At 44.4% G+C, this 11,776-nt stretch overlaps 1 protein-coding gene across 1 annotated transcript; it reads left to right on the top strand.

Annotated features, from left to right (window-relative positions):
* The first annotated feature begins 2,081 nt into the window (after window positions 1-2,081).
* Window positions 2,082-9,941, top strand: LOC138665667 (beta-microseminoprotein-like). The gene is made up of 4 exons (XM_069753345.1): window positions 2,082-2,203; window positions 3,500-3,605; window positions 8,231-8,330; window positions 9,510-9,941. The coding sequence occupies exons 1-4, from the start codon at window positions 2,201-2,203 to the stop codon at window positions 9,634-9,636; spliced, it is 336 nt and encodes a 111-aa protein (XP_069609446.1). The 5' UTR covers window positions 2,082-2,200; the 3' UTR covers window positions 9,637-9,941.
* Window positions 9,942-11,776: the final 1,835 nt, after the last annotated feature.

Raw genomic sequence — 11,776 nt, 5'->3', positions numbered from 1 at the left:
CTCCCGGGTCTGACATTTTCCTTTCCCCCTTTGCTAACCTTTAAGCAGGCCTGATGTTCCACCACCAGAGTCTGTAGCAGTATCTTCTGTGCACGGTGCGGTGCTTCTCCCGGTCCTTCTTCTGGGGCTTCCAGCATCTTCACTTGTGACTTTCCTGTCAACACAGCGTCTGCTTCCTCCTCACACTCTCTGTTCAGGCTATGACTACAATGGCACATCCTCTTTTCCTGCACTCCTCACAGCGCTCTTTCTGGTGGCCGCTTTTGGCGTCTATTTTTTAAAATAAACTGCACGCACTGTGTGACGCAGTTATGGCGATGTTTTGATAGCGATGTTTTAAAAGCTCATTAAAGTCTCTGACACACAATGTAATAAAGTTTTTATTTTAAGTACAGTCTATTAGGCGCACAAGACCCACTTCAAACGGTCAGTCCATCCTGTCCGTGACACCAAGTTGAGTCGTCCGCCAGGGCCGTGGGGAGCTCGGTACCGGGTCCGGTCGCAATTAAAGGGGTGCTCACGGTGGCAGCGACCCGGTCTGTGGCGCACAAGTAAAACATTCAGTTTTTAAAGGGGTTGTAGAAATAATGAAAGTTTGTGACGCCACCTGCTTAAAGGGGTCCTCTTGGGTCGATGGTGCTGCAGCAAAGATGGTGCCGCTTCCCACAGGTGAAGCGGTGTCCCCAGGGCGCCCGGTGTATTTGGCAGGGATGGTGAATGCCATCAAATAAATGGAGGACACAGGGCTGCAGTTTTTATCTGGTTTACTGGTGTTAAGCAGCCTCAGTACAGGGTACCGGCAACAGGTATGGATGGAGTCCAGGCAGCCTGAAGACAAGTGTAAATCCCCTTGACAGGTCAGTTTTGGAGCCTTCCACTATGCTCTTTGGTGTGTAGTCCCTTGCTGCCTGTAGTTGTCTAACAAGGTCCTCTTTCTTCCGATAGGCAACTTAAGCCGTCTGTTTGGGGTCTCTGTCTATGGTGACTCCAGACTCTGATTGCTGCTGTACCTCCGGTATTATGTGGGCAAATCCTTTTTACTTTCCTGCCCTCCAGTTCTGCCTTGGGACCTGTAGTCCCTCACGACCTCAGGCTCCCGGTGCCCAGTTTCTGCGCTCAGCTTAGAGAGGCCCAGTCGCAGCCCTTCTCTAGCATCTAAGTCCTTCTGTGCTCCTTCACTGTCTGCTATCAACTGTCAACTATCCGCTTGTCTGCACCAGACTAACTGACTCCTCCTCCAGACTAGGATGTTTAAATGGAAATTCCCTTTGAACTGGGTTTAGAGCTCCCCCTTCTGGCCTGAAGTCAGAATGTGTTGCATGTAAGGTTACCTGCCAAAGGGATCCCTCCTGTCTCCAGGCATGGCATTACCCTCCCCGAGAGGAAGGCAGCACCACTGTGGTAACCAAACTCCTGGGTTGCCACACATACATATATACAGAGCTATACATATAGGCACACCTGATTTACCCATAAAGTTGGGAAACTCACAGACACAATGAAAAATTAAAAAAATATATATTTTTTCACATACAATAAGAAAAAATACACAAAATTGGCACAGATGGCACCCAAAAGTATTGCAGCTATACCTTGAGAATAAACCCTAAGTAGCCTTTATTCAGACTTGGCAAATGCGCTTTTACAAAACATTTTTCATCATTGAGATTAATAAATGAAAGTGATCATCCAAATGTGTCATGTGTAACACAATGACCAATTATTTACAGCATCTTTGACAAAATTGGCTTTCACCTTCCATGGATTAAGAGGATGAAATGGATGTTCCTTCAAATATTTAGAGACATTAGTGGATTACGAATTAGTGTGTGAAGAAAAAACATTGCTCATGTTTTCTGGCAAGAAACTACATTTACAATCTGAATTAAACCCTTTTGCTGGTTGAAACACACGTTTCAGAAAGGAAATGTGTTCTTATTTACCATTTTGCAACTTCAACCATCTCTAACATTAAAATTACTTCCCAGACACACATATAGTATTACCTACACTTACACACCCACAGCACACACACCTGCTATAGAAATACCTTATGGGAATGACATGTTGAAAACATTCCTAATCTCCTTTGCAAATAGATAATGTGTCAGGTCATTAATTACCATCACTCACATGGTATAAATAGAGTCTGCTGAACACTGGGATTTGCACCTCCAGCAGTTGTTCAGCCACAGTGACAATGGTAAGGCCTTTAGCTTTGATTAATATTACATGGTTATGCTTTGAAAAGAAGAGTTGGTGGGGTGGTAGACTCAAAACAATATTTGATTTGAAAACTTCTTGTAATGGAATAACCACTTTTGCAGGTTTTGTGCAAACTGAGGAATAGTTTGGGTTGGTGTCTATGGGCACCTTTGTAAAACCCATCTATAATATTGTCTTGTGTCTGAGCCCTTGGTACAACTGTAGCTCAAGTCTTACCTTGAGATTCTATAATTTACAGTAGTTACACCAGGAGTTCATGTGTAACTCTTGGTGGCCACTTATCATTTCACCTACTGCAATTCTTAGGACATTCTAATGTTTTGGGTTTGCGCAAGATGAATTTCCTGCATCAAGTGTATAAACATGACTATTGACTTGATCCAGGTTAAATTAGGGTCCTCTGTTGTATTGTTTAATCCATTGTCTTAGGTTTTGCAATGACTTTGATATGTCTCAATACTTTTCTTTGACATCTTTAAAATACATTAAAGGGTTATTTCTACAGTTGTATTTGTCATAAAGTACAATTTTTTTTTTTTTTTTTTTTTTTTTTTTGTTGCTTTAAAGCCCTCCCCAGCTCCAACATAAAGGTGTGTGGTTTTTTTTTTTTTTTTTTTTTGGACAGGTCCAGTTGGGGTGGCTCTCATGTAAGCAGTGTATACACTTCTAAGGGGATTCTGCTTGCTGGATAGGACAATTTATCAGTTCTTAATCCAACTACCTCTATTGAGAGAATTATGTATAGCCTATAAATGTCTTCACATATAAATTTTTTTTTTTTTTTTTCTCCACACAATACAAAAAAAAAAATAAGACCAAACCGTGCTAAAAAATCTTGTCATGCTCACTGACGGAAATCTGTATTGTCAGTCTGTTCCAGCCTGACTTTTCTTGTAAACTCAACCTTCTTGCTGATTGCAGAACAGCCTGTAATTACTTTGGGTGGCGACTCCCAATTTGTTAAAAAGGAGCGTAAACTGCAATGTTTTTGATGTTTTGTGACATCGTTAAAGCAAACCATCCTGTATAACCAGAAACCTTGCATGCTTTTAGATTTGGTTACTAATTGGACTAGGATTTAAGGCTGCTACATGAGCACAAAAAGATTTGTGCATAGTATAAACTCCACCTCCGTGATGGAATCTTCTACTGTATGTTAGATAGGCAGATAAATATATTTGTGTAATGTCCACCCTGCCTGCATTTTAGAAACTATGTAAATAAAGGTGAATATCTAATTGTTCTGTATTGTCCCTGATTCTCTCTGTTGCAGAAAGTTCTCTTGGCTCTCGGTGTTGTGCTCGCAGTCTCTGTTGCACTGTCTAGTGCTGCCTGCTACTCCGCTAAACCGAAATTTAATCGGCAAGAAAAAGCCACAGGTGAATTATTATCTCCTATATACTCGTTCAAAATTAAGTTCACGTATTTATTGGGAGCAAGTGGGATGTGATACATCTGGGACCCCACTGATCCTAGGTGGTCTAGAGGTCAGTGTGTCTGGTATGTGTGGTGACAGTTTTCACCCGTACCAGAGAAACTTGCACATGTCAGAGTGTATCTACTGAATGTGTCTGTGGGCAAAACCCTGCCATGTCTGTGTGGTTTTGTTTTTTAAACAGCGGCACAGCCGTGTGACATGTACTGACCCCTGGGAAGCAGTGGTCCCCCCCCCCCCCACTATAAAGTAGGAGAAAAAGCTATAGAAACTTGATTCCAGCTCACCCAGTAGCCCTATGCTCATCCACCTGGGGCTCAGACATCGGTGTTGCCCTGGCCTCATATCAAGGAAAATAGTAAAAAAAAAAAATTGTAGTTTGTCTCAACAGGACTGGTTTTTCCTTTTTTATTTTTCAAAAGAAATTATAGTGCATACAAAAGAGAGAATTTACATGGTCGACATGACCCGGTTGACGTGTTTCAACTGCCCTAGTTTCTTTTGAAAGAAAAAAAAAAAAAAAAAAAAAAAAGGAAAATCCAGTCCTGTTGAGCCGGACAACTTTTTTTTTTTTTTTTTTTCTATTTTCCTAGAAGAAAAAGCTGTTGGATTCCCCTGCATTTTTTGATGACCAACCAGGCAAAACTGCGGGCTGCAACCTTCAACCTGTTGGCATCAGCAAGGTTGGTTCTCAAGAATAGAGCATGGAGAGGATGGTATTCCCAAGCCACCACCCCCATCCACCCGGCTTTTTTTTTTTGTTAGCCAGCCATGTAAAGGACAGCTGGGGGCTGGCATTCCCCGGCTGGTAAGGGGCAGCTGGAAAAAAAAAATGGCATCCTGCAGACATACATTAGATCTGCCAATTACAGCATTCTGGGTGTGCGCCCCTGGTGTTATCTATCTTGTTTTGATATCCTTGACTTATCACCTAACTTAAAAAAGAAAATATATGTTGTCTCACTATTTCTGACACACTGGGAATTTATTGGTTGACTTTGCTCTTCATTTTTGAGTATACAGTGCGGCCGCTGTAACTGCGCCCCTGGCCATGACTGAAACTGGCTCTGCATTAGCGTCATCTGTCTGTCACATCTGGGGGCGCAGTTCCAGCGGCTGCTCTGTATACTCAGAGCGGTGACTGAACCACTGCTGACCCCATGACTGAATGCCAAATGCTGACTAGGAGAATAAAGATTGTTTTCTCCCCACTGCGTGCAGGAGCCAAACAGCATCATAACTCTGTTAACTTGCAGATTAACGGTGTTATTCCTGGTGACCGGTTCCCTGATGAACTAGAACTAACTTTCCAATGTCCACATGCCTTAAGTCAAAGCCATGTCAGTCGATTGTCGCCATACCATCATGCTGCCCGGGTGCTTTTGCCTAAAACTCATCATAATCATTAACCCCTTAGTGACAGAGCCAATTTGGTACTTAATGACCGAGCCAATTTTTACAATTCTGACCACTGTCACTTTATGAGGTTATAACTCTGGAACGTTTCAACGGATCCCGCTGATTCTGAGATTGTTTTTTCGTGACATATTGTACTTCATGTTAGTGGTAACATTTCTTCGATATTATTTATGAAAAAAAACGGAAATATGGCGAAAATTTTTAAAATTTTCAAACTTTGTATTTTTATGCCCTTAAATCAGAGAGATGTCACGAAAAATAGTTAATAAATAACATTTCCCACATGTCTACTTTACATCAGCACAATTTTGGAAACAATTTTTTTTTTTTTTGTTAGGGAGTTATAAGGGCTAAAAGTTGACCAGCAATTTCTCATTTTTACAACTTTTTTTTTTTTTTTTTTGGGACCACATTTGAAGTCATTTTGAGGGGTCTATATGATAGAAAATAATGAAGTGTGACACCATTCTAAAAACTACACCCCTCAAGGTTCTCAAAACCACATTCAAGAAGTTTATTAACCCTTTACGTGCTTCACAGGAACTGAAACAATGTGGAAGGAAAAAATGAACATTTAACTTTCTTTTGCAAACATCTTAATTCAGAACCATTTTTCTTTATTTTCACATGTGTGAAAACAGAAATGTTACCATAAATTTTGTTATGCAATTTCTCCTGAATACGCCAATACCCCATATGTGGGGGTAAACCACCTTTTGGGCGCACCGCAGAACTTGGAAGTGAAGGAGCGCCGTTTGACTTCTTCAATGCAGAATAGGCTGGAATTGAGATCGGACGCCATGTCACGTTTAGAGAGCCCCTGATGTGCCTAAACAGTGGAAACTCCCCACAAGTGACACCATTTTGGAAACTAGACCCCTTAAGGAACTTATCTAGATGTGTGGTGAGCACTTTGAACCCCTAAGTGCTTCACAGAAGTTTATAAACGTAGAGCCGTGAAAATAAAAACGCATTTTTTCTACAAAAAAGATATTGTAGCTCCCAAGTTTTTATTTTCACAAGGGTAACAGGAGAAATTGGACTGCAATAGTTGTTGTCCAATTTATCCTGAGTACGCTGATGTGCCATATGTGGGGGTAAACCACTGTTTGGGTGCACGGCAGAGCTCGGAAGGGAAGGAGCGCCGTTTTGGAATGCAGACTTAGATAGAATGGTATGTGGGCGTTATGTTGCGATTGCAGAGCCCCTGATGTGGCTAAACAGTAGTAACCCCCCACAAGTGACCCCATTTTGGAAACTAGACCCCTTAAGGAACTTATCTAGATGTGTGGTGAGAACTTTGAATGCCCAAGTGCTTCACAGAAGTTTAGAATGTAGAGTCGTGAAAATAAAAAAATATTTTTTTTCCACAAAAAAGATATTATAGCCCCAAGTTTTTATTTTCACAAGGGTAACAGGAGAAATTGGACCCCAAAAGTTGTTGTCCAATTTATCCCGAGTACGCTGATGCCCCATATATGGGGGTAACCCACTGTTTGGGCGCACGGCAGAGCTCAGAAGGGAGGGAGCACCATTTGACTTTTTGAGCGCAAAATTGGCTGTCGTGTTTGGAGACCCCCTGATGTACCTAAACAGTGGAAACCCCCCCCCCCAATTCTAGCTCCAACCCTAATCCCAACCCGATCCATAATCCTAATCACTAACCCTAACGATAATCACAACCATTACCCCAAAACAACCCTAATGTCAACCCTAACATAACCCTAAATCCAACACACCCCTAATCCTAATCACAACCCTAACCCTAATACCAACCCTAATCCCAACTCTAACCCTAACCTTTGCCCCAACCCTAGCCCTAAGGCTACTTTCACACTTGCGTCGTTTGGCATCCGTCGTTTTGGACAAGAAATGGATCCTGCAAATGTGCCCGCAGGATGCGTTTTTTTGCCCATAGACTTGTATTGCCGACGGATGGCCACACGTCGCGCCCGTCGTGCACTGGATCAGTTGTGTTTTGGCAGACTGTCGGCACAAAAAACGTACAATGTAACGTTTTTTTGTACGTCGCGTCCGCCATTTCTGACCACGCATGCGTTGCCGTAACTCCGCCCCCTCCTCCCACTCCTCCCCAGGACATAGATTGGGCAGCGGATGCGTTGAAAAACTACATCCGCTGCCCACATTGTGCACAATTTTCACAACATGCGTCGGTATGTTGGGCCGACGCATTGCGACGGCCCCGTACCGACGGAAGTGTGAAAGAAGCCTAACCCTAAATTTGGCACCAACCCTAACACTAAATTTAGGCAGATGGAGACAGATGGCGGGCGCACTGCGCATGCGCCCGCCATTTTCTTTTCCCCTGAAGACGCCGGCGGCCAGGAGGAGCAGCAGGAGGACCCAGGGACACCGGTAAGTATGGCAGTCCCCAAATCCCCCTATTTCTCTGTCCTCTGATGTGCGATCACATCAGAGGACAAAGAATTACACATTACTTTTTTTTTTTTTTTTTGCGGTCGCCGGTAAACAGTTAATTACCGGCAATCGCAAAACAGGGGTCAGTAAAACCGACCCCGATCATGTTCTTTGGGGTCTCGGCTACCCCGGCAGCCGAGACCCCAAAGATTCTCCCGGTGGCGGGCGCACTGCACATGCGCCCGCCATTTTGAAGATGGCGGCGCCCATCGAGAGTCACGAGGAGCACCGGGGAGACAGGTGAGTGTCGGGGGGCGATCGGGGACCCCTTTTCTCTGTCCTCTGATGTGCGATCACATTGGAGAACAGAGAAATTAAAAAGAAATCGCATTTATTTATTTTTTTGCGATCGCCGGTAAACGGTTAATTACCGGCGATCGCAAATGCGGGGTCGGTAAAAACCCCCGAATCATGTTCTCTGGGGTCTCAGCTACCCCCGGCAGCCGAGACCCCAGAGAAAATCGGACTCTGGGGGTCGCTATTTGCTTTTTCCACAGCGCCGTTAACTAACGGCGCTGTGGTTTAAGTACCCTTAGCGGCCGCCGTTAAAAGGCATATCGGCGGTCGTTAAGGGGTTAATAATGAGACAATACAAAGGGATGCTAACTATAGGTTGCCGCAACACTCTGGTGATAAAGGTGCATCTTTTTTTTTTTTTTTCCTTGCTCCTTCCTGAATTTTGATTTTCTTTCTCATCTTGTTCTCTTTCAGTATGTGAGCACAAAGGAAAACTTCACTCAGTAGGGGAAGATTGGACCGCAGACTGTGAGAAGTGCTCATGCGGCCCAAAAGGCATGCGGTGTTGTTCACTGTAAGTTCTATATACCGTATTTTTCGCTTTGTAAGACGCTCCGGATTATAAGACGCACCCCAAATTTTGAGGAGAAAAATAGGAAAAAACTATTTTTTAATAAATTGGTGGGGCGTCTTATAATCCATGCGTCTTATTACTTACCGGGGGTTGTGGTTGTGGTGGATCAGGGTCCCAGGCTCGTTGCCGGAGGCAGGAGTGGAGCATTGCTGCAGGCTGGGATGAGGGGGTCTGCAGGGGGCTCCTGTGCTGCAGGGGGGCTCCTGTGCTGCAGGCTGGGATGAGGGGTCTGCAGGGGGGTCCTTTGCTGCAGGCTGGGATGAGGGGTCTGCAGGGGGCTCCTTTGCTGCAGGCTGGGATGAGGGGTCTGCAGGGGGCTCCTGTGCTGTAGGGCTGTCTCCGGTGCTGCGGGGGGCTCTGGCGACATTTTGTGAAAGACCAGAGCCCCCCGGCAGTTCTTCCATGCGTTCCAGTATGACTAATTCCGGGAAAATGGCCGCCGGAATCTCGAGAGATGAGATCTCAGCGCTGAAATCTCATCTCCCGAGATTCCGGCGGCCATTTTCCCGGAGTCAGTCATACTGGAACTAACTCCGGGAAAATGGCCGCCGGAATCTCGAGAGATGAGATCTCAGCGCTGAAATCTCATCTCCCGAGATTCCGGCGGCCATTTTCCCGGAATTAGTCATACTGGAACGCATGGAAGAACTGCCGGGGGGCTCTGGTCTTTCACAATATGTCGCCAGAGCCCCCCGCAGCACCGGGGCAGCAGCGGACAACCCCGGCAGTGGCGGCGGACGACAGCGGCGGCAGGCGGTAGCGGCGGCGGACACCCCCTCCTCCCAGCCTGTAATGGTAAGCGGTATATCCGCTTTGTTAGACGCACCCACATTTCCCCCCCAAATTTGGGGGAAATAAAGTGCGTCTTACAAAGCGGAAAATACGGTAGTTTTACTTGTAAGCACATTGATGGGCTGTTGCATATAACATCTTTAATTGTTGATCTAATCTCCCACTGGCAGCGTTTGGGTATGTGCACCTGTGAGGAGATAATAAATTTTGTCTATATTAGTTTTGCACAAAAAAGTCACTTTAAAGAAATCTAGAACTGACAATTACAACATGTGGATGCATACAAAAATTTTGACTTATTTTGTTTTTTTTTTTTGTGTGTGTTAGGACGAACACTCCAATTTATGATGAACAGATCTGTGAAGCTACTTTTCATGAGGAATCATGCAGTTACACAGTGACCAAAAAAGATAATCCATCTGAGGAATGTGAGATCACAGGAATGGTTGGATAATGCACCTGACAATCCTCCAGTAGTCTATTTTTTTTTTTTTTTTTTTTTTTTTCCTTTTTTCAAGCTTGTTTGTCACACTTTATTAAATTATGCCACAATGCAAAAAGCTTTAATAACATAGTGATATTTTGCAGATAGTGCAAAAAAGGTACCACTGACATTCTTTCCAATGTGTTTCTCATCTCATTTGTTTGCAGTGCAATAGAATCTATAAGTTGTCCTAGTTTTTATTACATGAAAACCTTATAATATACCAGTAAGTATATGTAATGAAGCCTAGATACAATAAAAAAAATCTCACTTTATTTTGCTTACTAGTTAATTCTTTAGTTGATATGATTTACTTAATTTTTTTTTTCCGCCATGCTTCAATAGCCTCACAATATCAGTTTTGTAGACAACCATTGTCAGAAAAATGTAAGGATAGTAACACAGGTAGTGGAGGCCTGACGGTGTCAGAGGCCTACTGCTACAGGTAACACGCATTAAGGAGACCCAACAAGGAATGTTCACATTTCCAAAATATATTGGCAGGCACCACCAAAGTGGCATCAATTTCACTGCAGTAGAAATAGTCTAATGGGCATCGACAGGTCTTCCACTACACCCAATCCAGCAGATGGACATCCAACCAGGAGTCCTCACTTATTAAAAAATGAGGGCCTGACACTAGAGTTGAGCGACCTTGACCTTTTTAGAGTCGAGCCGGGTTTCGCGAAACCCGACTACTCAAAAGTACGATTATGACGTAAAGTCGGGATCGACCGAAACACGAAACCCAATGCAAGTCAATGGGGCAGCATAGTCGGCAGTGAGTGGGGGCCAGGAAAACACCTAGAGTGCCCATTTTAATGTCAAAACCATCCATTCTTCTTAATGAAGCTTGTCAAGCGTAATTTACCTTATAATAATTGGAAGGCATTTGAAATTGGGGGTCATTTGGCTAAAGTTGTGGTGGGTAGGGCTGGTTCAAGTAATTAGTGGGCCCAGGAAATCTGGACCACGTCACGGCAGTGGAGCAGGGAGAGGTAAGTATTTCAACTTTGCAAGTGCTGTGAACCTGAGCAAGCAGGGGGGGCCCACTCGTTGGCACTGGCACAGGGCCCCTCAAAGTACAGCGGTGTGTTTGCACGGCGGGGGCGCCTCCCACCGGCAGCAACACTTTTGCGTACCATGAGAGGCCCTGTGCCAGTGACGTCGCCAACTAGTATTCCTCCCCCCACCTGATGAAGGAACCTGCACTTTCATCTGCACCTTCCTCTTTGTCCCCGTGTAAGATGGTATGGTATGCGGGAAGGGGGACCTGACTTTCAGCAGGGTCACAATCTTGCAGTGTAGCGTGCACGGGAAATGTTGCGTTATGGGTCAATGTACCAGCAGACTCATCTATCACTGGCTGGGCAATGGGCAGGATGAGGAGGAAACACAGATATAGGCCCAAAGAATAAAGTGGGCTAAATGCAGTTCAAAATTGGTAACACAGGAATAACCAGGGGGCATTGCAGTGGAGGACAACTGGAATGAGAGGCTGACACAGAGAGTAGGGCCAAATCAGTAAGTAGTCGAAATGCAGTTCAAAATTGGCAACCGTAGTAAACAGGCGGCACAGCTTTGTTCAGTGGAGGAGAACAGCAAGGAGTGGCAGACACCGATAGTAGGCCCCAACCCAACTAGTAGGCCAAATGCAGTTGTTCCGTTTAACCACAATTTAATGAGAGCCTGAAGATAGAAGTTCAGGAAAGGCAACCTGGAGAACACCTTGGAGTGGAACACACCATCTCTCTACACCCCATACCCAATTTGTAGGCCTAATGCAGCGTAGTTTCCAACAACTACTAAACGAGAGCCGGAAGATCGAAGCAATGGAGAGGAAACCTGGGGAACACCTTGGAGTGGAACACACCATCTCTCTACACCACGGAAGGGCTGATTCTTAGGAAGGAAGGCTGTCGGAAAGAAGCAGGGCGCGTCGGAGGGTGATTATATTCTTATTAGGTATATACTCACCCTCGGACGCGCCCTGCTTCTTTATTTGTAATGAATGTTTATTTGCAATGTGGTTTTGACTTACTCTATTTTTTTGGTAAATAATGATTTTATTATTTTCATTGTTTTGCATCTTCTTGGCAATAATATAAAG

This window comes from Ranitomeya imitator, chromosome 2, assembly GCF_032444005.1.
Source record: "Ranitomeya imitator isolate aRanImi1 chromosome 2, aRanImi1.pri, whole genome shotgun sequence".
Classification (NCBI taxonomy): Eukaryota; Metazoa; Chordata; class Amphibia; order Anura; family Dendrobatidae; genus Ranitomeya; species Ranitomeya imitator.
Note: the sequence above shows the minus strand (reverse complement) of the source record. Positions and strands in the feature narration are given on the sequence as shown.

Excerpts from the sequence above, each read along its gene's own strand:
- LOC138665667 (XM_069753345.1), top strand. Across the intron at positions 3,606-8,230 it reads TCGGCAAGAAAAAGCCACAG|TATGTGAGCACAAAGGAAAA; the intron begins GTGAATTATTAT and ends GTTCTCTTTCAG. Across the intron at positions 8,331-9,509 it reads GGCATGCGGTGTTGTTCACT|GACGAACACTCCAATTTATG; the intron begins GTAAGTTCTATA and ends TGTGTGTGTTAG.